The 27,880-nt window shown below is 37.1% G+C and overlaps 1 protein-coding gene across 3 annotated transcripts in view; it reads right to left on the bottom strand.

Moving 5' to 3' along the window:
* HPSE2 (heparanase 2 (inactive)) overlaps positions 1-27,880 on the bottom strand; it is a 650,239-nt gene that overhangs the window by 249,642 nt on the left and 372,717 nt on the right. The window contains exon 4 of one of the 3 annotated variants that reach the window (XM_054581332.1): positions 11,770-11,943. The exons of the other annotated variants lie outside the window; for them this stretch is intronic. Coding sequence (XP_054437307.1) covers positions 11,770-11,943 — 174 coding nt within the window. The remainder of the gene's footprint in view (positions 1-11,769; positions 11,944-27,880) is intronic. 3 annotated transcript variants of the gene reach the window in all.

The following is a 27,880-nucleotide window of genomic DNA, read 5'->3' on the forward strand; positions in this document are numbered from 1 at the left end:
AATTCAAACATCATTACATTCCCTTCATAATCAAATGATATAGTTAAGTGCTTATAAATGTAAGCTATGAATTTATCAACCTTTTGTGCATTATCTATATTTTTATCCCACATTATTTGTAGGTTTAACAACTTCTCTGATTTATTCTATACTCCTTTCTAACTGTGAAGATTCATTCCAATTCTAATATATGAGGGTTTAAACATTCAATAGTTTTAAGTTTATCCTGCCTTTATCTTTAGATAATAAGCTCCTACAGCCTAGGAATTCTTTGTTGTATATATTTACTCTCCACCACAGTATGTTCTACCAAAAGATACCATAGTGGGCAGAGAAAGACTTTAAGGTTGTTCTCCAATTCCATCTCCAGTACTTGGCATATTTTGCATAGCAGGTGCTCAGTAGCACATACATATTAAATGCAGGAGTGAATAAAGAGCATAAAATTATATATGTGAGTGGGTGTGTGCAGAGAAATAATTGAGATAATGAAGGTGGTGAAGGGGAGGAGCATACAGGGAGAAGAAAAAGGAGGAAAGTAAGTAGGTAAAGAAACTATCAATACATATGACTTTTCATCTTCCTCTCTCCTCCTCCTTTATCCTCCTTTCTGTCCCTAACTATTAAAACTTATATACTATGGAAGTTAGGAAGATAGCGGGGGAGTGAATGGGAGTCACGCTGACCTCCTCCCAAAACCAAACTGGAATTGCAACTAAATAATGGAGTAATCACCTGGAAAGCAGTGGAGCGATACTGGGAGAGGAGCCTTGGTGCCGCGGACAGCGGATTCTACTCTCACACATTCCAACGGGTGAGAATTGAGGTGGAGGCTCGAGAGGGTGGGCTGGGTGCCCACAGGCACTGGCACCAGAGGGACATTGAAATGGCCATTTAGCTCCCCCCAAGAAGAACGGGGTCTGAATCATAAACAGGAACCCCTAAACTACAGCAGCTTAAGCCAAGAAAATACAGACAAAACGCAACCCCAAAAAGCTTAGGGGCGCTCTCTGCCAGAGACAGGTGGCTGGGGATGCAAAAAGACATTTAAAGGGCAAACGCAAAAGTTGCAGCGGCAGCCACCCTCCTTGATCGCTGGGTAGAGACGGCAGCAGGGTGGGCTGGTGTCTGGGAAAAGAATGGTGAGGAAAACTTTGTGAAGAGAACTGACACGGCGACTGGTGGAGCCCGGGTGATAACGCACTTCCCACTCTGCAGCTACCATCTCGCTCAGGCATACAGGAATCAATTAACCTGCCTTTTGCCCGCTCTGCACACAGTTTGTGCATGTGAGCTGCGGGACTGAGTGCAGACTGGATGGGAGAGCCTTGAGGAGAGAATGAAGACGGAGACGTTGGGGAAAGAACGGAGGAGGAACCGGGAAGTCCCAACTCTTTCCCCGTTCGGTAGTCTCCATTGTGGCCTGGAAAGGCGCGACCCCAAAGAGGCAGAAGCGGGGCGCTCATGAACCAGACTGCCTGCGATTGAAACGCAGTCTGCACAGGGGGTGGATCCTTGGCCGAAGGGGTTACAGAACTGCCCAGAGGCCCCTGAGGGGAGACTAGAAACGGAGGCATTGGGGAAAGAACGGGAGTCCCGACTCCTTCTCCTTGCCGTAGTCTCCATTGTGTGGGAAGAGGCCACACCCCCAAAAAGCCAAAAGCCGAAAAGCACACACAGACACCCCCAAAACACCCAGACAGGCGCGCACACTTGTGCCCAGTGACCGGCGAGGGTTGGCGAGCGTGTGTGTGACCCACGCGGGCTGGCGAACGCTTGCACCAGCCGGCAAGGCCTCACACGGACTGGCACCCAAACGGCCTGCGAGGGAGTGCGCAGAGCAGCAAGGGCAGGCGTAAATTGACCTGCCCACTGCGATTGTGGAGCGGCCCACAAAATTAGCAGAGCTGCCCAGAGTCCCTGGAGGAGAGACCAGAAACAGGAATAACCGGAGAGTCCTAGAGCTGATTTCCTCCCATTTCCGTAGTCCCCATTTGGAGAGGGCAAGCAACGCACCCAAAGAGCCAAAAGCGGGGAAAATACACAATAGAAGACCCTAAACTGACCAGTGCCGCGAAGCTCGGGTGCCAGGGAGGCCAGATGAGTACGCGAGGTCACGAATAAGTCCCCGGTCTGGGGCAAGCACATGCGAGCCCAGGCAGGTGGGGGACCCTGCCGCGCTGGGAACGCGCTCAAGGAGCCCACGTGAGAGCGCAGAGAGATCCCAAAAAATAGCCCAGCGCTGACCGAAGAGGTCACAGAGCTGCTCCAAGCAGGAGTCAGACACAGGCATTAGACTCCTGAAAGGCTCAAACAAACAACCCAAGTCCCTATAGGGTGAACAACTGACATCATTAGAGGCAAGCCCAGAAAGAAAAGTAAAGGACAAAAATACTTAACAGACTCTCACAAAAATGGGAAGAAAAAGAAGTTCCCCCCAAATGAGTGGAAAAGGGGACTCCCCACAAAGAGAGCTAAATGAAATAGAGGCAAGGGAACTATCAGATATGGAATTTAAAACAATGGTTCTAAGGAAGCTCAATGAGCTCAGCCAGCTCAAAGAGAACTATGAGAAACTGCAGAGAAACTATCAGGATCTTACAGCAAACTATATCAACCTGGAAAAGGACATAGAAACTATCAAGAAGACACAAGAGGATATGAAGAATACCATTTCTGAATTGAAGAACACAGTAGAAGGAATCCAAAGCAGGCTGGATGAAGCCGAGGATCGAATCAGTGAGATGGAGGACAATGTAGAAAAAAAGCTCCCAGAAAGAACAAGAAATGGAAAAATGGCTCAAAAAGAATGAAGAGGCATTTAGGGAAATGCAGGACAACCTGAAACGCAGTAATATCCGTATAATAGGGATCCCAGAAGGAGAAGAAGAGGAGCAAGGAATAGAGAACCTCCTCGAAAAAGTAATGATGGAAAATTTCCCTAATTTGAGGAGAGAAAGGCTCTCATGGATCCAGGAGGCACAGAGGACCCCACTCAAGAGGGACCCAAGGAGGTCCACTCCAAGACACATCATCATTAAAATGGCAAATGTCACAGACAAAGAGAGAATCCTCAAGGCAGCAAGGGAGAAGGAGAAAGTAACATACAAGGGGGCCCCAATACGCCTAGGAGCTGACTTCTCAACAGAAACACTACAAGCCAGAAGGGAATGGCAACAAATATTCCAAGCCATGAAAAGCAAGGGCCTACAGCCAAGGTTGATCTACCCAGCAAGGCTCTCCATTAAAATAGAAGGAGAAATACGGAGTTTCCCAGACAAAAGAAGGCTAAAAGAATACATCTCTACCAAACCAGCACTCCAAGATATGCTAAGGGGACTGGTTTAAGCAGATGAAGGAAAAGAATGAGACAGAGAGGAACACAGGTACAAGAGAAAAGATGAGTAAGTTTCTATCAGTAATATCTCTCAATGTGAATGGACTAAATGCCCCAATCAAAAGACACAGGGTAGCTGAATAGATAAGAAAACATGACCCACACATATGCTGCCTACAAGAGACCCACCTCAGAGCAAGAGACCTACACAGATCGAAAGTAAAGGGATGGAAAATAATATTCCAAGCAAATGGACATGAGAAAAAGGCTGGCGTTGCCATAGTTGTATCAGACAAAGTAGATTTCAAAACAAAGGCCATAAAGAGAGACCCAGAAGGGCACTTTATCATACTTAAAGGAAGAATCTATCAAGAAGACATCAACATTGTAAACTTATATGCTCCCAATATAGGAACCCCCAAGTTTATAAGGAAATTGTTGGATGACTTCAAAAAAGATATAGACAGCAACACACTGATAGTAGGGGATTTCAACACCCCACTGTCAAAAATGGACAGATCTTCCAAACAAAACATTAATAAACATATCGTGGCGCTGAAAGACACACTGAATCAAAGAGACTTAACTGATATATATAGAACCTTACATCCCAAAGAAGAAAAATATACATTCTTTTCAAATGCTCATGGCAGTTTTTCAAAGATAGACCACATGATAGGACACAAAGCAAGCCTCAGCAAATTCAGGAAAATTGAAATAATACCAAACTTTTTCTCGGACCACAAGGCCTTGAAACTCGAAATCAACCTCAAAGAGAAACGTCAAAAACTTGCAAACTCATGGAGACTGAACAGTACACTATTAAACAATGAATGGGTCAATAATGAGATAAGAGAAGAAATCAAAAAATTTCTGGAAACAAATGAAAATGAACAGACAACTGGCCAAAACCTATGGGACACAACAAAGGTGGTCCTGAGAGGGAAGTTCATAGCAATACAGGCTTACCTAAAAAAGATAGAAACATTTCAAATAAAAGACCTAACACTACAACTTCAAGAACTGGAGAAACAACAACAAATAAATCCCAGAGCAAGTAGAAGGAAGGAAATAGTCAAGATTAGAGCAGAACTGAATGACTTAGAGACAAAAAGAACAATTCAGAGGATTAACCAGTCCAGAAGCTGGTTCTTTGAAAAGATAAATAAAATCGACAAGTCTTTAAGCAGACTCAAGAAAAAAAGGGAGAGGACCCAAATAAATAATATCAGAAATGAAAAAGGAGAAATAACAACTGATACCACAGAAACACAAATGATCATCAGAAACTATTGTGAACAATTAAATGCCAAGAAATTTTAAAATCTTGATGAAATGGACAAATTTTTAGAAAAGTATAATCTTCCAACACTGAAGGAGGAAGAAACAGAAAGCTTGAACAGACCACTAACAGCTGGGGAAATTGAAGCAGTAATCAAGAAACTCCCAGCACACAAAAGCCCAGGGCCAGACGGTTTCCCAGGAGAATTTTACAAAACATTAAGGAAGAGCTAACCCATGTCCTTCTCAGATTATTCCAAAAAATCCAAGAGGAGGGAAGACTCCCAGACTCCTTCTATGAGGCCAGTATCACCCTGATCCCAAAACCAGATAAAGACCATACAAAGAAAGAAAACTACAGGCCAATTTTGCTGATGAACATAGATGCTAAAATCCTCAACAAAATATTGGCAAACTGCATCCAGCAATACATTCAAAAGATTATCCACCATGATCAAGTGGGATTCATCCCAGGGATGCAGGGATGGTTCAATATACGCAAATCAGTAAACGTGATACATCACAGAAATCAAAGAAAAGACAAAAACCACATGAATATCTCGATAGACACAGAAAAAGCATTTGATAAGGTACAGCACCCATTTATGATCAAAACACTCAGCAAAATAGGAATAAATGGGGCATTCCTCAACGTAATAAAGGCCATATATGAAAAACCTACAGCTAATATCATACTCAACGGGCAAAAACTGAAAGCTTTCCCACTAAGATCGGGAACACGACAAGGATGTCCGCTCTCACCGCTTCTTTTCAACATCGTATTGGAAGTCCTAGCCACAGTAGTCAGACAAGAGAAAGAGATAAAAGGCATCCAAATAGGAAAGGAGGAAGTAAAACTATCATTGTTTGCAGATGACATGATAGTGTACATAGAGAACCCTGTAGACTCTACCAAAAAACTCCTCAACCTAATAAGTGAATTTGGCAAAACAGCAGGATACAAAGTCAACATTCAGAAATCAAAGGTGTTTTTGTATACCAGCAATGCAATAGAAGAAGAAGAAATCAGAAAAAAAATACCATTCAATATAGCAAGAAAAAATATAAAGTATCTAGGCATAAATTTAACCAAAGACACAAAAGACCTGTATGCAGAAAACTATACAACATTGAAAAAAGAAATTAAGGAAGACACAAATAAATGGAAGCATATACCGTGCTCATGGATTGGAAGAATTAATATCCTCAAAATGTCCATACTACCCAAAGCAATTTATAGATTCAATGCAACCCCTATTAAGATACCAATGACGTATTTCACAGAAATAGAACAAACATTTCAAAAATTTATATGGCACCATAAATGACCCCAAATAGCCACAGAAATTTTGAGAAAGAAACACAAAGTAGGAGGGATCACAATACCGGACATCAAACTCTACTACAAAGCTACTATACTCAAAACAATCTGGTACTGGCACAAGAACAGACCCATAGACCAGTGGAACAGAATAGAAAGCCCAGAAATAAGCCCAGGTCTCTATGGACATCTAATATTTGACAAAGGGGGCAGAAGCATAAAATGGAGCAATAACAGCCTCTTCAACAAATGGTGTTGGGAGAGCTGGATGGCTACATGCAAAAAATTGAAATTGGATCATCAGCTGACACCATACACAAAAATAAACTCAAGATGGATAAAAGACTTAAATATAAGTCGCAACACCATCGAAGTCCTAGAGGAGAACATTGGCAGGAAACTCTCAGATATCCCATGCAGCAATTTTTTCACTGATATGTCTCCTAAAGCAAGGGACATAAAGGAAAGAATAAACAAGTGGGACCTCATCAAAATAAGAAGCTTCTGCACGGCTAAAGAAAACATCAGCAAAATGAAAAGGGAGCCAACTCTATGGGAAAATATATTTGCTAATGACACATCAGATAGAGGTTTGATCTCCAAGATATACAAAGAACTCACTCGACTCCACTCCAAGAAGACAAATGATCCAATAAAAAAATGGGCAAAGGACCTGGGCAGATGCTTTTCCAAGGAGGAGATACAGAGGGCCCAGAGGCACTTGAAAGGATGCTCAGCATCACTATCCATCAGAGAAATGCAGATCAAAACCACCATGAGGTACCACCTCACACCGGTCAGAATGGCCATCATAAACAGATCAAACAGCAGGTGCTGGCGAGGCTGTGGAGAAAAGGGAACCCTAGTCCACTGTTGGTGGGAATGCAGACTGGTGCAGCCACTATGGAAAGCAGTGTGGAATATCCTCAGAAAGCTGAAAATGGAACTGCCTTTTAATCCTGTGATTCCCCTGCTGGGACTATACCCTAGGAACACCAAAATGCCAATACAAAAGAACCTATGCACCCCAATGTTCATAGTAGCACGATTTATAATAGCCAAGTGTTGGAAGCAACCTAAATGCCCATCAGTAGACGATTGGATCAAAAAATATGGTACATATACACAATGGAATACTACGCAGCAGAAAGAAAAAAAGAACTACTAAACTTTGTGACAGCATGGATGGAACTGGAGAGCATAATGCTAAGCGAAATAAGCCAGGGGGCGAAAGACAAATACCATATGATCTCACCTATAAGCGGAACCTAACCAACAATGCAAAGATGCAAGGAAAATATGACCAGCAACACTGAAAGGAAAAGAAATCAACAGAGACAAGAGGGAAGTGGGGGGGGGCAGGGAAAGGGAAGGGAAGGGGAAAGTCAAGGAACATATAGCAAGGACTCATGGACAAAACCAAAGGGGAAGAGCTGAGGGAGGGAAGGAGGGAGGGGGCAAGGGAAAGTGGTGGGGGGGGAGGCAGAGACAAATGTATTTAAAAAGTAAATAAATAAACAAAAAGGAAAAAAAAATAAAACTTATATACTATGAAAATATAGTTCCCTAAAGTGCTGGGCTATGACTTAGCCTCATAAGCAATTGGCGATGTGTTTGAAGACAATGGCTCAACCATGTTTGGCCTTTCCAATGTTGTAACTGTTATATATACACAGATATATACAATTGAAATATATAAATGGTTACATATAAGTACATCATGCATTAATTCACATAATCACAAAATGAAAGGTTAATAATTACACGAGTGAATAAATGACTAAATAAAACTGAATTTCCAGAATAATCATCTCTAAGGAGCTAAATTTTATAAGATCAGAAATCTGATTTTATGAACTAACTCAGTAGACATCGGATTCCAGGGAACTCAATCATAGAACTAAAATCGTAAGAGAATAATTGGTACGTATATAGGTCAGGTGAATATATGACACTAATTAAGTAATTATAGTAGCTTTTATTTGATCACAGAAGTGGGAAGATTTATTTAGGGAATGTACTTAATTTGGGGAGCAATTTATAATGTACAACTCAGTTAGAGATGCTGCATTATTTTTCAGAGGATTTTTGTTAAGAATGACCTTCTAAACAACAAACACCATGGCACCATGTCCCTGGAACACTGTTGGACTAAAGTGTACTTCCAATGTCCGATTATCAGCTTCCAAATCCCTCCAGTTCTTTCTTAATTTAGATTCACCAGTGATTAATAGAAATGCAAATAATTACAATAATCACCTGGCATTAAGAAAATACAGAGTTTACAATTTATGACTCTTAAGAAAACATTTTATACCTACAAAATGTAGTTAAAAACCTTGTATTAAAAAGTAATTCTTTCACAGATTTTGACGTCCTAAACTTTTGTAATTTTTACCTCTACATACAGGGTATATCTTGCTCTTGTGGTCTACAGGGTACACCATACATTGATTTCAAAAAAGGGAAAAACAAAAAGTTACCCACTTTAAGTTTTGCTATTTTCAGAGAAATAACCAAAGAAATGTCTGCTTTGGCTTTTCTAGTACTAGATTTGCTCTACAGATAAATTATTTGTTAATAGGATGTGGTTATATGGGAGGATGAGTAATAAAAGGACTGACAAGTTCTACTGCCTCTCCCTAAATCTGGGTATAATGATTAAACTATTACCTCTGTCCAAAAAAGATAAGTTTACAAAGAAGAAAATAGGTAGAAGTTTGGAGAGACTATTCCAGGCCAAGAGGATGTCCACACAGATAATTTTTTAGGGGGAAGGCTCTGAATATACAACACAACAGTTGAGAGCAGACTACACAAGATATCTTAAGAGATATAATTCTAGCACAAGAAAAACTATCAGTAGTTTTTGTGATTGCTGGGGGAGGGAGGTATAAGGGGAGTAAATGGTAATGGAAAAAATATAATAAGAGCCATTAAAATAGAATGGCTCTTCATGGACCCAAACTTGAATCACTGCTAAATGAATCTAGGTTACTATCACTTTCTTTTTTGTGTGTGTGAATATATTAAAGTAACAACTTTGGCATGGTTTGGGGAGGTTAGATTTACTGGAAATATATTCATACTGTGAATTGTGATCTGATGGTTAAAAAAATTGACAAGATCGTCAAGCATTCCATATTAACAGTGGATGCAGAAAAATTTTTCAGATGGATAAAATGTATATGGTATAGATGTAAAGTTTTCTATGTAAAAAATTCTGTACAACTTTCTGTACAATATTGATTCTCATCTGGCATCCTCTAATTAGGTTATAGATTAATAACGTTTTTGGATTATTTTTTAAAAAGTATATAATAAAGGTGAAAAATAAAATGAATTAGAAGAAGCAGCAAAATAAATCTTCCTCAAACCCTAAAAGGTATACTGAGTTTGGCAGACTATTTATTAGTCATGTCAAAAAAACAGAAATGCAGTTTTTAAAATAAAGGGAAAGGGGAAGGACCAAGTCTAGTCTTGACTAGAGACTCAAAATCATCTATATCTACCTGGATAGAAATGTTCATAAAAAGATTACCAAATATTTTCTACTTCATTGAATTTTAAAATTCATAGATTTGGTTATTCTTTATCTATTCTTATCTATATACTTATTTATTTTCTTGTCTGTCACTGTGCCTTTTCTCCTCATAAATGATTCTTTGTTTTTGTTAACCCTTAAGAGACATTTAGAAAGATGATGATGGGAATCAAAAATTGTGTGGCTAAAATGACTAAATAACATTTTAAAATGTAATTAGCTGCATCTCCAAACTATTTAGTATAATTGGGGGAAGGAGGTGGATGAGAAGGCAGGCTCTCAGTTGTCTGGAACAGATGGGTATATATAGAAAGATGCATATACTCTCTTTACCTGCTCACCCCTACCACCAAATCTCCCCAGTTATCCCAATTAAAGATTGATTTGTTTTAGCAAGCTCCAAAAAACCCTGGAGGGATTATGCCCATCAATCACTTGTAAGTTTTAAGTGCTTTGGTTTTATCTACAACTAGCTGAGATTTTTTACAAACCGATTTTATTTAGGTACCACAATATTTTAAAGAGACAACAAATAAATAGAGCCTTTTTAAAGCAGAGCCTATATTCTTCAGTTCACCAGAGGCCCTATCTCTCCTTACTGTCTTATACTCACCCACTTTAAGTATTATTTGTAATTGGTCCTTCATGACAGTTGTAATGCGTTGTTTGGGAAATGCACTGTTTAAAGAATATTTTGCTCTGGGGAAGAGAGCTAAGCTGTGTGGAGTCTGATATTGCAGTAGGGTTACTTTAGATGAGTAGTCATGAGTAGACAGCATAAAATACCAAAGAACATCAAGGAGTATGAAATAGAAGATGGGAAGGGGAGAGATCAGTAAAAGGCTTTGCCTACTACGTACTAATTTTCCTAGTTTAAAGCTCACCACACCACTCTTGCTTTTGTCATAGAATGTATGATTGATACCCAGGCAGTCTGGGAAGATGAAAAGCCTCAGGCTACCCCAATACTTCACCCTACAGCAAAGGCATCTTCAGTTCAGCTCAGTGGGTCTCCATCTGGTCCCTAACTCTCCCTAAATTTCTCCCATTCCTGGTTAGGCAGAGAGAAAAGAAGAGTAAGAGAGCTACATTCCAGCTAATAGCAACAGGACACATTCTCATAAGGCCCTCATTCCTTCCAGTCTTATTATGAGGACTTCAAATTCTAGTGTTCAATAAATTCACAAGAGCATATGTATGTGTGCACACTCCAAACAGATGTGGGTTGGCTATGGATATACAATGCCATGGACAAAAATGCTGATATCAGTTTGTTACAGTAATTTTAAGAGAAGTCTTGGTTTGTTCGACTCAATTTTCTTGTTCTAAGGTTTATCAAAATGTCTTTTAATTAGAGAATCAGAATATTTTCAAATTGATACTATCCATAATTTTAACTAAAACCTGTATTAATTGCCTCAATAATATTAGAGTCATGGAATCTACAGAATATCATCTATATACCATATATACATATATATCATTAGGAAGAACAGTTGAATTTAGGCAATATTTCTCTAAAGTGTGTTCCATGGAATATTGTTGCATGGGATGATAACAGATCACACACACACACACACACACACACACACACACACTTCGATGACTAAATAAGACTGAGCTCTGTAAAAAATGAAAATGTGGGTCCTCTTAAAAATTGAGAATTTCAAGACAGCAGGGGCAGAGCATTAAACCAAGCATGGGTCTCTTCTCAGCATGGGACCTATGTGATCTATGTGTTGTGCATCCCTGAGAGAAATCCTAGTTAAATGGCTTAAGAAATGCTGGGTTAAAAAATGTTATACAGATTACATTGCAGCAGGACTTCTCAGAGTCTTTTATATGATAATGTGAATTGTGAACCTCCAAGAGGTACATATTGTAAAGAAGTCCCCAAATATATTTCACCAAGTTTTTTGAATTATTATAAAGACCATCTTGTAGGACCAGTGTGCCACACACTGTAAAATACAGCATAGGCTGTGCAGACAGGTTGTATGTGGTTTAGCATCAATTTGTTAGATACAAGTCACATATGACACTTTCCCTGGATTCAGAATAGGTAAGTAGAGATAAGTACAACTATAGATGCAAATGGTGTGGATTCCCTAAATCTGCTGCTCTTCACTATTTGGTCTTTTACTATTTGAAAAATCAACTCAGTGGCTAAATACCCCAAGTGTTTTCTGAGCTAGTATACTAGAGATGGTCAGATTGAGACTATTATCCCACACTAATATTTCTCCCTTTATCTTGTCAATTAGAGGAAATAACATCCTTACTTACCATTACCAAGTTCCCAAGAAATGTTGTACTTTTTGCTGGCACTGTACTTCAACAGACTCAAGGCACTAGAACTGTTCCAGGAGTTATTGGGATTACGACGCAGTGCATTTAGAGCAAATATCAGGTGGAGTCCAGAGCAATCAGCAAAGTTATAAAGTTTGTCTAGAGACCTGGCTGGGAAGAAGCAGAGAAAGGCTTGTAACTCTCAAATCAACATTCCAACAAAAGGAAAATATTAGCTACCACAAAAAGCCTTTCTATGAGCTTCCTAATAGGAATTACACAGAGGGGCTTCTAAAGGAGGCTAGTACCTTTTGGCTCAGGATACATTTCAAGGTGATTGTAGACAGCAGCACACACAACTGCAGACAGAGGCTGCAAATTAGCAAACAATTCCAGTCCACAGTGTGTTTTGTTAACCAAAAAAGTGAGTTGTTAATATTTAAAATGGAAACATATCATAAAGTACCTAGATTTCTAGCTTTTCTTAAAAAGACCTGACACTGCTAGGTCTGTATTCCTTTATGAAATGATAGGAACACTGTCAGAAGACAAGACCAGGAAAGGGCTGGCTGTTGAGTCTCAGAAAAAAGCTCAGCCTAGCAGCACTTAAAAAAAAATCACCCAATTCCACATTTTTAATCTCTCTGAGAATGGAAGTACCATAACCATTAGTGGAAATATGCTCATTATCAGGTTGATACCAAACACCATCAACTCTATTCACCATGTGTTCCATACTCATCCCATTTCTTCATTTATGCTACCACAATTCTAGTTCTGGCTCTCATTTCCACTTGCATAAGTTACCACAATATCTGTACTTGCATGTCTACATCTAGATTCTTCCCACCCTGCCAGATTCATCTTCTCTCAATCAATTTCATCAGTTTGACTCACCTCTCAAAATCTTAGTGGATATTCAAGACCATTTTCTTCCACAGTTCCCTTCCCCTAAATTCAGGCCTCCATGGTGTCAATGAATTCTTTATTGGTGTCAGCCAGTTCTACTTTTTAGAGAATCCCCTACCCTACTGGCCTTTGCTCTAATTATCTTCCTCATTTGGTATTCCCTTTTTCCTCTTTTAAACATATCCAGACCTTACTTGTCCTTTAGGCAGTATTCCCCAAGGTATGAGTGACATGAATTTAGGTGGTATTCAGACTGAAAAAATTTAGGTTAATAATTTTGCATAGAGGTTCACATTATTTTAGTCCCTAGAGCAGGATTTCTCAAATGGGGTTCTGTGGAACACTAGGGAGGTAGGTCTACAAGATGTCTCTAGGATGCTCCACAAATATGATGCAGAGTGACCGAGCTGTCCCATTAGTAACTGTTATAGGTCTTTTGGTTGTATAAAGTGAGGCCATGATCATTTTGTTGAGTCCATTATCTATTTTTAAAGTGGGATATACAGGGGTTGCCATTTTCATCATATTTATATGAGGAAGTATTTTTAAAGAAGAATCAAGAACATGAACTCTATAAATAAACTCTATTTTTAGTGTCAAATCAATTGAAATTAAAATTCATTTATAAGTCTACTAAAGTCATCATGAAACCAACACACATATATTAATTTTATAATTATCTATGTGAGCCTGACTATGTTACTCAGTAAAAAAATAACTTCTTTCAAAGTTTTATATACAATTTTGTCTTGGGCTATAATTTTATTCATATTGCTTTGACATAAGAAAATTTTAATAACTTTATTATTCAACATTTTAAATTTATTTTCATATTGAAAACAACATTAATTAAAGTAAATTCATAAACTTTCTTTAAGTAAACCTAACAAGCCTATCTTTGGAAAAACTATATCCCATTTTGGCTTAAATCAGTTACTTATCAAAAACATATTATGTTTGCCTTATAAGTCTACAAATTCACAAAAAGGAAGGAAAGGGATTAATTTTAAAAAACAAAGTTAACTACTGTCTTTGTTTTCTTTTCAAGAAAGGGTGTCAATAAAGTCACTTTTAGTTTTAAATAGGAGGGGAAAATCTATCCTTGAACTTACCATAAACCATACTTTATACTTCAATAGCATTTATATAATAGAAATATGTGATAAGACTTTTAGCCCTACTTGGGTAAAGTATCAAAAAATCAAGTAATAAATTTTAAAAAGGAAAACCTGAAGTTTCTTTTACCTATACTACTGACCTACATTAGAGGTGGTATCTTTTGTGGAGAGAGGGGTCCTACAGAAGAATAGGCTAAGAAGTTGGTCAAACTAAAGAGTGTTCTTCAGTATAAAAATTTCAGAAGGCTGTCCTAGACTTCAAGAATGCATAGGAAAACAAGAGTCATCCTAACACCAAAATATTCACTGTTGAATTGAGAACTGACTTAAGTAATCCTTCCACTTTACAATATCCTCACTAATCAAATCAATAATGTTTTCAATTTCTCCAATATAAGGCAAAATCAGTATAAATCTATTGGAAAGCCAAGTTACAAATCTGAGCAAAAGAAGCAGAATTTCATGAGACTAAAAAAAAGGTCTGAAAACTGCTCAGATCACATGAAAATCCACTAACAAGGATTTAAAAGAATTAGATAGTTAACTAAACAAGAGAAAACTCACAAGGATGATAACTAAATAGGTTGCTCATAAAATAATTTGAATATTAAAAGGTCAAGAGAGGTCTATTTTGAAGTCTTTTACTATTTATGATTGTGCCACTAAAGTTAAATTATTTTATCAAAAAATAGTATTCAATTAAATAATATTTTGTTCATTCAAATTGTTCTTAGTTGCAATAGCATATAATTTGTTAAGTATACAATGAAATACTTTTTTTCATAACTTTTAGTTTCATATGCAAACTAAAATCATAATCAAGCTTTTATATCAAAAGTTAATATAAATGACTGATTCTCTTTTTAGATAGATTGATTCCCTTTACATGGTCTTTCTGTCAATAACGTCATTTTGTTCAATGTCATTTTATTATAACATTGATGAGATGCCTTAGGTATTTAACTCTTGTTTAAATAAACTAGCCTATGGTAAGACTGGTTTCATTATACATAGTTTCTCTTCAAGTCACAGACTCTATCAATGATTAAGTGAGGACATACTGTAATTATCTCCATATAATGAGGACTTCCTTTGTTTCATATATATATTAGAGAAACAAATATATAGCAAACACAGAAGCTCATTAAATCTGTGATTTCCTGGATTGAGACAGTGGTGTCCAACTTGTGGCCCACAGGCCACATGCAGCCTAGGATGGCTATGAATGTGGCCCAACACAAAATCATAAATTTACTTAAAAAAAAATATATATATATTTTGCCCATCAGTTTTCATTACTTTTTATGTATTTAATGTGTGGCCAAAGACAACTCATATTCTTCCAGTGTGGCCCAGAGCCACCAAAAGTTTGGACACTCCTGATTTAGACAAAGCAAAATACATTTACCAAAAAGAAGTATCAATGTAAAGCATGAAGAAATAACAATACAGATGGTTTTCTTAACATGGTAAAAATGAGAACTAGAGTTCTAGAAATTTTGGAAATACTTTTCCAAAGATAAATTGAAGCCCTGCCTTCTTCATGAAGTCATTCTTGAACATATCAACATCCCTACAGTAAATTCAACCTTCTCTACACTCAGGATCTATTCAATTTATTGGAATCCAAGTGCCTAATGACATCTCCTATGACATTGCTATACCTTGGGATTTACCTCTTCCCCAGAGCACATGACTTGTTTCCCAGTTAAACTGTTAAGTTCCTTAAGGCTGATTCTGTATTTCATTATATCCTTCACAACATCTATCAGAGAGCAATTTCCTGCCTTAAAATCATGCTGAAGAGTTCTTATAACCCAAATCCTGTTAGTTGCAAATAAATGGTCTAGTAAGAAATTGACAGGTCCCAAAGAGAGATCTAATAGATAGTATTGCTAGCTCAAGAGATGTACTATAGAGTTTATTAGAAAATTGCATATGTTTGAACAGAGAGCATTTAGTAGATGTTCAACAAATGCATCTTCATTGCAACATCTGCTGTCAGGTCCCATCTTTAAGCAAGCAGATACTTAAAAATGACTTTCTACTCTCTCCACCAGAGGGTGCCAATGCCCCTAGTGTCCTATAGTCAGGCTCCCTGGCATCTCATAGATATGATTCAAAGGAGCCTTGTCTAGAGAGCAGCTGAAGATGAAGAACTGGTGCTTGGGATGTAAGAGAGAGCAGGCTTGAGAGTCATGTACAGGGTGGGACAAAAGTAGGTTTACAGCTATGAGTACATGAAACACAGAGTTTATTCTTGTATTACCACTTATTAATTTATCATTTTCCATACAAACAACTGTAAACCTACTTTTGCCCCACCCTGTACAATATACTGAGCTGATAGTTGATGCTGTAAAAACTCTTGAGGCTTCTTAAGGACAAACCTTAAGAAATGTCTATAAATAAATGTCAAAAGGAAAAGGGGTTGCAGAGAAGGAGAACTCAGAAATGTAGTCTTAAGTAACCAAGAATAAGAGTTTCAAAGAGATGCTGATCAATGAAAGCAGGTGTTGGTGAGAAATTGAGGAGAAAAAGGTCAGAGGAAAAAAAAGGCCATTACAGTTAATCAAAAAGTAAGTTTAGAAACTAGATTTACAGTAAGGGTGTGAACTTAGAAAATGAGTGGTAGAGAAAAAGGAATAGACTCTGATAGATTCAATTTAACTTGCTGAAGCTCTGCAACAATACCAGGAAGAAAAGAAACAAAATAGTTACAAGAGAAACACCAAAGATAAGTTAAGAAAAACCAAGACCCACCCTGTCCGGATAGCTCAGGTCTCATCCTTTGGGATAGTCTCATCCCAAAACGTCAAGGTTGCTCGTTTGATAACTGGTCAGGACACATACAAGAATCAACTAATGAATGCGTAAATGGCAAGAACAACAAATTGGTTTCTCTCCCTCTCTCCCCCACCTTCCTCTCTCTCTCTCTAAAATCAACAGTAAAAAAAAGAAATCAAGGTCCAAAACCTCATTTTGTCAAAAAAATCTTTCTTCAATGAGACTAATCTCAGCTTTAAATTATAAATAGATAATATCATTGAATTAACACTAAGATATAAATGACAGTCATTTCCCTTAGTTTCCTAACTACTTGGCATTTTAAAAACAAAATAGACAAACAACAACATAACAGACAAAAAATAAATAGCATCCTTCTTAATCTAAGCACCTGGTGGCTAGAATTTCTAGGATTCATTCATTTACAACAAATATTTACTAAGCACCTACTATGCCAGGCAATATTATACACTCTAGGTTATGGCAATGAACAAAACAGAAAACAGGCCCTAGCCCTAATGGAGTTTACGTTTAGTGTAACTGTGGTGGAGGTCAATGGGGGAGATAGGCAGGGTAGAGGATAATAGAACCAATGGGTGTGGTATGCTTTTTAAATAAGCCTCACCAAAAAGGTAACATTTGAGCAGAGGGAGGTAGAGAGAAATCAATGGATAACCATGGGAAAAAAAATCCAGGTACAGGGTACAGTAAAGGCAAAGGCCCAAGACAGGTCTGAAACTGATGAATGTGAAGAACAGCGATGGGGCCTGTGTGGCTGCCCCTGAATGAGCAAAAGGGAAAGCAGTTAGGACATGAGGTCAGAGTGGAGCAGGGCCAGCCAGATTACATAGGGCTCTATTGGCCACTGTAAGGACTTTGGTTTTTACCCTGAATTTCAGAGAAAACCACTAGATGGTTCTGATTATGACCCAATTCACTTTTTAAAAGCATCACTCTAGCTACTGAGCTAAAAAGAAACTAGAGGGAAGAAAAGGGCAAAGGTGAAAGCAAGGAAAGTAGGTAGAAGTAGATAGTAATCATTGAGGCAAAGGATTATAGCAATGTGGATGAGGGTTGTAGCAGCAGAGTGGTGGGAGTGGTTGGGCTTCTGGGGTATTTCAAAGGTAGAGCTGACAGGATTTGCTGATGGATTGGATATGGAGAGGGGATAAAAAGGCTAAGTTTTTAGCTTGAGCACAGAAAGACAAACGATGTTGAAGAAGGAAGTATGGAAGAATGGGAGAAGGGAAGAGAGGAGGGGAAGGCAAAGCTTAGAATTTGATTTGGGGCACGATAAGCTTGAAATGACATACAAGACATATAAGCAAAGACTCTGAGTGGACAGAATATATATATCCAGAGTCAAGGGAAAGCTATCATCTGAAGCCATAATTCCAAGTAAAACATTTTGAAAGGCTGGGAGAGACACAGAGCTGTAAAGGGGGGTGAGTGGCTGACACAGGATTTTCTGGGTTCCAGATACCAATGTGCTCAAAGCAACCTTCCAGCCCTTCTTCCTGCTCTCTTTGTTGCTTAGCACTTATACATTTTGATTCTCACCTTCTTTGACTCCTTCTCCAGGACTAGCATCTCCCTCTTTCATCCTGTTTCTGTATATTTCCCCCCAAATAATGGTTGCCCTACTCCCCCCTCCCATTTTTTAATGGGGACAACCAACATTTTCTTAATCTTATGTAAAGTGCTATACAAACAAGGCTTATAGACATGGTCCTATCCCTCACTTTCCAAACTGATAGCCACCTCTAAGTTGAGTCACCTGGGCATTCAATGGTGATTTGTTGGGTAATTTTGGCTTCTACTTGTGCTTCCCCAGAGTTCTATCATGATAAGTCATTAAAACTTTTCATAACTTAGTATCGAGGAAGTCATCCCATTATTAACCCTCCCCCAAACCAGCGCCTTTCCATTACATTTTGCCTCCTTGAGTTGGGGTCTGGGGCAGTTGCCTCAGAAGACTGACACCACAGTATTAGCTGAGCTCTGATCAAGTGTGACTAATCTCTACATTCTGTTGTTCATGTGATTTTATAATTTGTTCATATTCTCATGTGCCCACAATTAGAATAAAGTCAGCACCAATTTTCCTTTTTGGAGTCACTGGTAGTATCCTCCAAGAGGTAAGAGTAAGGATCATGTGCCTGAGTCCTTAGCCACACAGAAAAAAAAAGCACATTTTTTTTTCAAAAAAAAAAACAAAAACAACCCACAGTAGTCACAAGGGGGGCATTTAGCCTTTTTTGCCAGTTTAGAAATCAATAAAATCAGATCGAATCCTTAAAACAAATATACCATGTTTTCTGTATGATACCTGCTTATACAAGAGTTTCTCAAATACTAGTCTGATCAACTTTAGGCCACATTAGAGCTCCCCATCATTCCCTGACAACCACATTATTCCATGGCTCTGTTATTTTGAGTTTTTAATCTTTGTCTGGAATACCCTTCTTCCTCTTTTCTTCATTCTTCATAGCCTAGATCAATGGCCTCCTTTCTGAGGTCTTCACTGACTCCTTAAAGTAAAGACATTGGGGCTCCCCCTTCTCTGGTCTCTCCCAGCTATTAGGTAACTCCTGTAACAGCAATAGACAACCATGCTATCATCATTTAGCTCTGCCTCCTGCTCAAATGGCAGACTGGAGCAATTGTCAAAGAGAAGGAACCATGTCTGCTTTTTTAGAATCCATTTCAGTGGATTCTAAATCCACTGAATACACAATAAGCTTTGATAAATGTTTAACTCTGCAGGTATTATATAAGCCCATTCACTGCCACTTACAATCTGTACCCTAAATGCTTAGCCTCAATTATCATTATTTATTGTAGCAAATTCCCTATAGATTATGTCTATTACTTTATGCTGTTAAATACATTCAAATAATATCCTCATTGCTTTAAGTGTTCAGTTTAGAATGAATAATACAAGGGAGAGATAGGTTATTATCCACTAGAGACTGTAATAACAGAGGAATTTCTAGTGGAAGCCAGAAAAGAAATGTAAGAGTGAAATAGAGTAAGGCAAACTCTGAACCAACTCTGCCTCTTATAATTCAGAGAGAAATGATCATCAGTTAATGGGGAACTATTTGAATTACTGAGTACAACCAATAAGAGGAGGGGCACTTTAATTGTTGCTATTAACAAGAACAGTCTGAAAACTGCCTAGGAGGAAAACACAGCCATTTTGCAAAGAGTGAAGATGTCTCTAAGCTAAGAGCAGATTTTAATATAAAGAGAAATATCCCCAGTTTAGTCAGGGCAATGAAACTTTAACTAGGTTATAAAGAAATCAGCATAAATGTCTACCATTTGACTAAAGCTGTTGAAGGATAATGAGACTGGAGAAATGTCTATGAATAAAAATTACAACAATGTTGGAAGACTCTGGGCTGGAGAATAATGACTGCATTAATCAATGTAACCAGATTAAAGCAAAAACTAAAAACCAGTGAGTATAGTGGGACCTCTGGATCCCATCAGAAGTACATCTTAATGGTGACAGGAAAAAGTTAAAGAGCTAATGACATTAGCAAACAGGCTAGGATTGCTTTCAAGAAACATACACTTAAGAAAATAATTTTAAAAGATGCAAACAGTATTCTAGAGGATAGTTTAGAAATAGCTATAAAAATCTTAAATGTTCATTTTCTTAGACCAAGAAACCCATTGCTAGACATATTTTCATATATATATACATATATGTATATATATACACACACACATACAATCTCTTTAAGATATATGTACAAATATTATCACTACAATACTCTTTTTAACAGCCAACAACTAAAAGCAATCCAAATGCCTATCAAATGAGGATTGGTTAAACAAATTATAAAGAATTTATGTTTTATGTTACGAAAAGTGATTCCAATAAGAAAAGGGAGAGGTTAGAATAAACCTTGTGGAACTGGATTAGAATTGGAGGTATTAATATAACACATGTTTTAAAATATATGTACAGATGGATAGATATAGAAATATATATATATGGGTGATATATGCATCCATAGATAAAATATAATACTGTCTACTTAGCAGACCTGGAAGCAATGGCACTCCAGTATTAATGAGCACTCAGATCTTGGTTTCTAAATGCCATTCTCTAATAAAAGGAATCAGGGCTCTTTGGAGAAATGCCAGAGGCAGATCAGAAACCCCCCCCCCCCCCGACACACACACAGGATGAGTCCAGAACATCTGGTACCAGAAAGTAAGGAAGTGCTCAAAAAATTAGAGGCATGTCAGGAGAACATAGGAGCCAACCTGAAGGAGCTCCCAAAAGCCAAAGCTGAGACAATTTGAACAAAAGAAATAATGGTAGCATTGGATTATAACCCACAGAATAAAATAAGTATCCAGAAGTCATCTTATACAAATAAATAATTGCCTAAATAAATCCATGGGAGAGAAGGAACAGCCTGTTCCTCACAGAATAACAATTCATAAATGTAGAAGAATAGACATAGAAAACTGCCATTAGGCAACACCTCAGTAGTAATTGTAGTTAAGACAATTGATGGATGCTAAAATTATCATGTGAGAGTATGATAACAGAAAAAGGTGTTTGGATCACCTCAAATTATTTCCAAAAAGACATTCATTAGTTACAAAGACAAAAGTAGAAACTTTTACAAAGAAGAAACCTGGCAGGCACCATTTTATCTTTGTTATCAAAATTAACATTAGTTTCATTTAGCATGACTTTCTCAAGATCCATCCATGTGTAGGGGTAGTGAAGGGCAAAGAGGGGTCAAATGGTGACACAAGATTTAATTTTGGATGGTGGGCACACAATGTAATATACAGATGAAGTATCATAGAACTGTACACTTGAAACATACATCATCTTATTAACCAATGTCACCCCAGTAAATTGAATTTTAAAAATTTTTAAAAATGAACCTTAGTAGATGTATTAACATAAGGTATCAGATATAAAGCCCTGAGGAAAATACACCATTTTTGTGATATTTTGACGGAATACATAAAACTTCAATTTAATTACTGGAAAACATCAGAGAAACCCAATTTAAGGGACAGCCTATATGATAACTGGTCTGGGCCCTTCAAAAGTGTCCAGGTCATGAAAAAGAACAAAAGACTTAGGAACAATAACAGATTGAAGGAGACATGACAATTAAATGCAATCAATGTAGTGTCCCAAATGTAACCGTAGGACAGAAAAAGGACAACAGTGGGAAAATTGGCCAAATTTTAAAAAGCCCTATTGGTTAATTAATAGTATTCTATCAATGTTAATTTTCTTTTTAAAATAATTTTATTTTTATTGTTTGTTATTATAGTTGTTCCTCTTTTTCTCCCTTTGCTCACCTCCACACAGCTCTACCCACACCCCTCCCTCAGTCAATCCCCATACTGTCATTCATGTCCATGGGTCATACATAAAAGTTCTTTGGCTAATCCCTTGACCTTCTTTCATCCAGCCTCCCCCACCCCTCTGGCAGCTGTGAATCTGTTTCATGTACCTATGCTTCTGTTTCTATTTTGTTCGTTAGTTTATTGTGTTCATTAGATTCCACATACAAGTGAGGTCGTATGGTATTTGTCTTTCATTGACTGGCTTATTTCACTTGGCATAATATTCTCCAGGTCCATCCATGCTCTTGCAAAACCTAACAGTTCCTTCTCTTTTACTGCTGCATAGTACTCCATTGTAATAATGTACCACAGCCTTTTTATCCACTCATCTACTGATGGGCATTTATGCTGTTTCCAACCTTGTCTATTGTAAATAGTGCTGCTATAAATATAGGGGTGTATATGTTTTTTTGTATTGGTGTTTTGTGATTCTTAGGATATATTCCCAGAAGTGGAATCACTGGGCCAAAAGGAGTTCTATTTTAATTTTTTCAGGATACTCCACACTGTTTTCCACATTGGCTGCACCAGTAGGCATTACCACCAGCAATGCAATGCAGGGTTCCCTTTTCTGCACATCCTCGCCAACACTTGCTGTGTGTTGACTTATTGATGGTAGCCATTCTGACAGATGTTAAGTGGTATCTCATTGTGGTTTTAATTTGCATCTCTCTAATGATTAGTGACGTTGAGCATTTTTTCATATGTCTATGAGCCATCTGTATGTCTCCCTTGAAAAAATGTCTATTTAAGTCCTTTCCTCATTTTTTAATTGGATTGTTTTTCTTCCTGGTGTTGAGCTGTATTAATCTTTGTATATTTTAAAGTTTAAGCCCTTATCAGATGTATCATTGGCAAATATGTTCTCCCACACAGTGGGTTCCATTTTCATCTTGCTGATGGTTTCTTTAGCTGTGAATAAAATTTTTAATTTGATGCACTCCCATTTGTTTTCTCCTTTGCTTCCCTAGCCCTAGGAGGTGTATTGGCAAAAATATTACTACATGATATATGAGATTTTACTGCCTATGTTTTCTTCTAGGATTTTTATGGTTTCTTGACTTACATTTAGGTCTTTTACCCATTTTGAGTTTATTCTTGTGTATGATGTAAGTTGGTGGTCTACTTTCATTTTTTTGCAAGTGCCAGTCCAGTTTGCCCAGTACCATTTATTGAAGAGATTGTCTTTGCTCCATTGAATGCTCTTGCCTTCTTTGTCAAATATTTATTAACCATAAAGGTGTGGGTTTATTTCTGGGCTCTCTGTTCTGTTCCATTGATTTATATGTCTGTTCTTATGCCAGTACCATGGTGTTTTGATTACAGTATAGTATAGTTTGATATCAGGTATTGTGATACCTGCAACTTTGTTCTTCTTTCTCAGGATTGCTTATGCTATTCAGGGTCTTTTTTGGGTCCCCTATAAATTTTTGGAATATTTGTTCTAGATCTGTGAAATATGCCATTCGTATTTTATTGCATTGAACATACAGACTGCTTTGGATAGTGTGGATGTTTTAATGATGTTAATTCTCCTAATTCATGAACATAGTATATGTTTCCACTTATTTGTATCTTCCTCAATTTCTTTCTTCAATGTCCTTTCCCTAGCACAGGACTTTTACCTCCTCCATTAAATTTATTCCTAGGTACCTTATTTTTTGTTGTTGCAATAGTAAATAGGATTTTTTTTTTTTTTTAGTTTCTGTTTTTGATAGCTCTTACTGGTGTATAAAAATACCATCAATTGCTGACTATTGATTTTGTGTCCTGCTATCTTGCCAAATTCATTCATTAAGTCTAGTAGGTTTTTTGTGGAGTCTTTAGGATTTTCTATGTACAAAATCATGTCATCTGTGAATAATGACACTTCTACTTCCTCCTTTCCAATTTGGATGCCTTTTATTTCTTTTTCTTGTCTGATGCTGTGACTAGGTCTTCCACTACTACGTTAAATAATATGGTGAAAGCAGACTTCTTGTCTTGGTCTTGATCTTAAGGGAAATGCTTTTAGTTTTTGTCCACTGAGAAGGATGTTGGTTGTAGGATTTCCATATATGGCTTTTATTATGTTGAGGTATAATCTCTCTAGTCCCACTTTGCTAAGAGCTTTTATCATAAATCGATGCTGGATTTTATCAAATGCTTTTTCTGCATCTATTAATACGGTCATGTGATTTTTATCTGTCTTTTTGTTTATGTGATGTATCATATTTGTTGATATGAGAATATTGTACCAACCTTGCATCCCTGGGATAAATCCAACTTGATCATGGTGTGTTATCTTTTTAGTGCATTGCTGTATCTGGTTTGCTAATATTTTGTTGAGGATTTTAGCATCTATGGTTATCAGTTATAATGGCCTATAATTTTCTTTTGTTGTTGTATCTTTATCTGGTTTTGAAGTTAGAAATACTGGCCTTGTAAAAAGAGCTTGAAAGTTTTCCCTTCTCTTGAATTTGTTGGAAAAGTTTGAGAAGGAGAGGTGTTAGTTCTTTTTTTGAATGATTAGTAAAATTTGTCTGTGAAGCCATCTAGTCTAGAACTTTTGTTTGCTGGGAGTTTTTTTTGGATACAGCTTCAACTTCATTAGTTGTTGTCAGTCTCTTCAAGTTTTCTGATTCTTCCTGGTTCAGTTTTGAAAGGTTTTATGTTTCTAGAAATTTATCCATTTTGCCCATGTTGTCCAATTTCTTGGAGTGTAATTATTCATAATAATTTCTTACAATCCCTTGTATTTCTGTGATATCAGTTGTTACTTTGCTTCTTTCATTTCTAAATTTATTTATTTGGATATTCTTTTTTTGTTGTTTTTGTTTTTGATGAATCTGGTTACAGGCTAGTCAATCTTGTTTATCCTTTCAAAGAACCAGCTCCTGGTTTCATTTATCTTCTGTATTTTTTAAAAGTCTCTATGTCATTTATTTCTGTTCTGATCTTGATTATTTCCTTCCTTCTTCTTGCTCTGGGCTTTGTTTGTTGATTTCCTAATTCTTTTAGGTGTAGGGTTAGATTGTTTATTTGAGATATTCTTGCATCTTGAGGTAGAACCATAATGCTATGAACTTACCTCTCAGGACTGCTGTCCCTGTGCCCCATAGATCTGGTGTTGTTGTGTGTTAATTTTCATTTGTTTCCAGGTAATTTTTAATTTCTTCCTTGATCTCACTGATAACCCATTAATTATTTAATAACATGTTATTTAGCCTCCGTGTATTTGAGTGTTTTTGAGTCTTTTTATTGAGATTGATTTCTAATTGCATGACATTGTGATCCAAGAAAATGCATGATATGATTTCAACCTCTTTGAATGTGTTAAAACTTGTTTTTCAACCTAACATGTGGTCTGTCTTTGAGAATTATCCAGGTGCACTTGAGAAGAATGTATATTCTTCTCCTTTGGGATGAAATGTTCTGTAAAAATCATTTAAATCCATTTGATCCAGTGTATCATTTAATGTCACTATTTCCTCACTGATTTTTTTGTTTGGAAAATCTATCCATTGATGACAGTGAGGTGTTAAAATCCCCTACTATGACTATATTGCTGTCAATCTCTTCCTTAAAGTCCACTAATATTTTCCTATATATTTAGGTGCTCCTGTATTGGATGTATACATGTTTACAAGGGTTATATTTGCTTCTTGGATTGATCACTTTAGTATTATGTAGTGACCTTCTTTGTCTCTTGTTTTGGCTTTTGTTTTGAAGTCTATTTTGTCTGATATAAGTATTGCTACTCCAGCTTTTGTTTTTCTTTTCCATTTGCATAGAATATTTTCCTCCATCCCTTTACTCTCAGGCTGTGGAAATCTTTTGTTCTGAGGTGGGTCTCTTGTAGAGAGTATATATATATGGGTCATGTTTTCTTATCCATTCGGGTACCCTTTGTCCTTTGATTGGAGCATTTAATTCATTTACATTTAAGGTTTATATAGATAGATACCTATTTATTGCCATATTTTAAATTGTACCTATGTCTGGGAAGCTCTTTCCTTTGGCCTTCAATTTTAAATGATAGCCTTGCTAGGTAGATTAATCTCAGTTGCATATTCTTAAATTCCACCACTTTGAATACTTCCTGCCTATTCCTTCTAGCCTGAAGTGTTTCTGTTGAGAAATCAGCTGGCAGCCTTATGGTTACTCCCTTGTATGTAACTGACTCTCTCTCTTGCTACCTTTAAAATTCTTTCTTTGTATTGACCTTTTGCCATTTTCATTATGGTATGTCTTCATGTGGGTCTCTTTGAGATCATTTTGTTTGGGACTCTCTGTGCTTACTGCACTTGTGTGACCTATTCCTTTACCAGGTTGGATACGTTTTCTGCCATTATTTCTTCAAATAGGTTCTTTATCCCTTACTCACTCTCTTCTTCTTTGAAAATCCTATAGTGTTATGCTTGATGTTGTCCTGAAGGTCCCTAAGACTTTTCTTTTTTCTCTTAGGTCTCTTTTCTTTTTCATTTTCTCTTTGGGTGGATGCTGTTATCTTGTCCTCTAATTCACTGATTTAATCCTCTTTTTCATCTAATCTACTGTTCATTCCTTCATGTAAGTTCATTTCAGATATTGTAATCTTCATTTCCTACTGATTCTTGCTTATTGTTTCTATATCCTTTTTAATGCTTACTAGCTATTTAAGTTCTCACTGAGATTATCCATTCTTTGCCTAAGGTCCTTGAGCATCTTGGTAATCATAATTTTAAACTCTGCATCTGGTATTTGGGTTGCTTCCACTTCATCTATCTTTTCATTCTTTTCATGGGGTTTTCTATTGTTCTTTTGTTTGGGACATTTTTCTTTGTCACCCCATTTGAGCTCTATTTGTTAGGTAGATGTGTTATGGCTCCCACATTTGCTTTGATGGTTTTATGATGAAGTTGTCTTTTTGGAATTGGTGGCACAATCTTTCCTAACCCCTGAGCTCCAAAACCTCAGGAGGTGGTTAAGCTCTTTGTCCCATTCCCAAGGAATAGCCTCTGAGGGTCTTGTATTTTGAAAGTCCCTGTCCTGAGCTGCTCTTCTTTTACCCCATGGAAGTGTAGCCAGTGGGAGAATCCAGTAATTGGCAGGTTTTATTGAGAAGGGCAATATAGTAAATATTTTAGGTTTATGAGCCACAGACCATCTCTTTCACATACTTTTCCTCTTCTTTTTTTAAAATAACACTTTAAAAATGTAACAATCATTCTTATCATATACTGAGTTTCCAAACTAAGGGCCATGACAAGTTATAGACATTATTCGATTTCTAGGATGAATAAATCATGTATGTCATACACATATTTACTGATACTCTTTGAATAGTATTTACATTCAAAACAAGTATTACTGAAAACAAATTATTTTTTAAGCATATTGAATTCATAATAACTTCCTGTTCTTATTAATTTTCTCAATCACTGAATACCAAAACTGCAACTGCTCTTATTTGGAGTGTCCGTTGAATGCCTAGATATTAAAAAGAAGTCCTCACACAGGAACTCAGAAACAGTAACTTCCATGCATTCACCTTCCTAATGGAATTATTTAAGGTTTCAATTCAAACAGAAAAGGAAGCCACAGGATCCAGAGAAAGTAGATCAAACTCAGAGAGCAATAATGAAAAGTCTAAGAATGAGACTCATGTAGACAACCTAGAGGAGGAAGAGCTTACATTAGATAGAAAAGTTTAAAAAATTGTGTGACTGTGATGAAGAAATTTAAAAACTTGGACACAAAAAAAGCTGAATAAGAAACTCAAGTCCAAATATGAAGTAATCTGAAATATAAAATGGTCTTAAGCAGTTAAAGGAGTATAAAGGAAAAATTGTTTAACCTTAAAGGTAAGAAAATTCTTCCTTGAATGACCTAGGAGTTGTGACATTAAATTACAATGTAGAAAATATCACTGT

The sequence above is a fragment of the Pteronotus mesoamericanus genome, unplaced genomic scaffold (assembly GCF_021234165.1).
Source record: "Pteronotus mesoamericanus isolate MK-2021 breed Mesoamerican mustached bat unplaced genomic scaffold, CSHL_Meso_final contig_657, whole genome shotgun sequence".
In the NCBI taxonomy this organism is placed as follows: domain Eukaryota; kingdom Metazoa; phylum Chordata; class Mammalia; order Chiroptera; family Mormoopidae; genus Pteronotus; species Pteronotus mesoamericanus.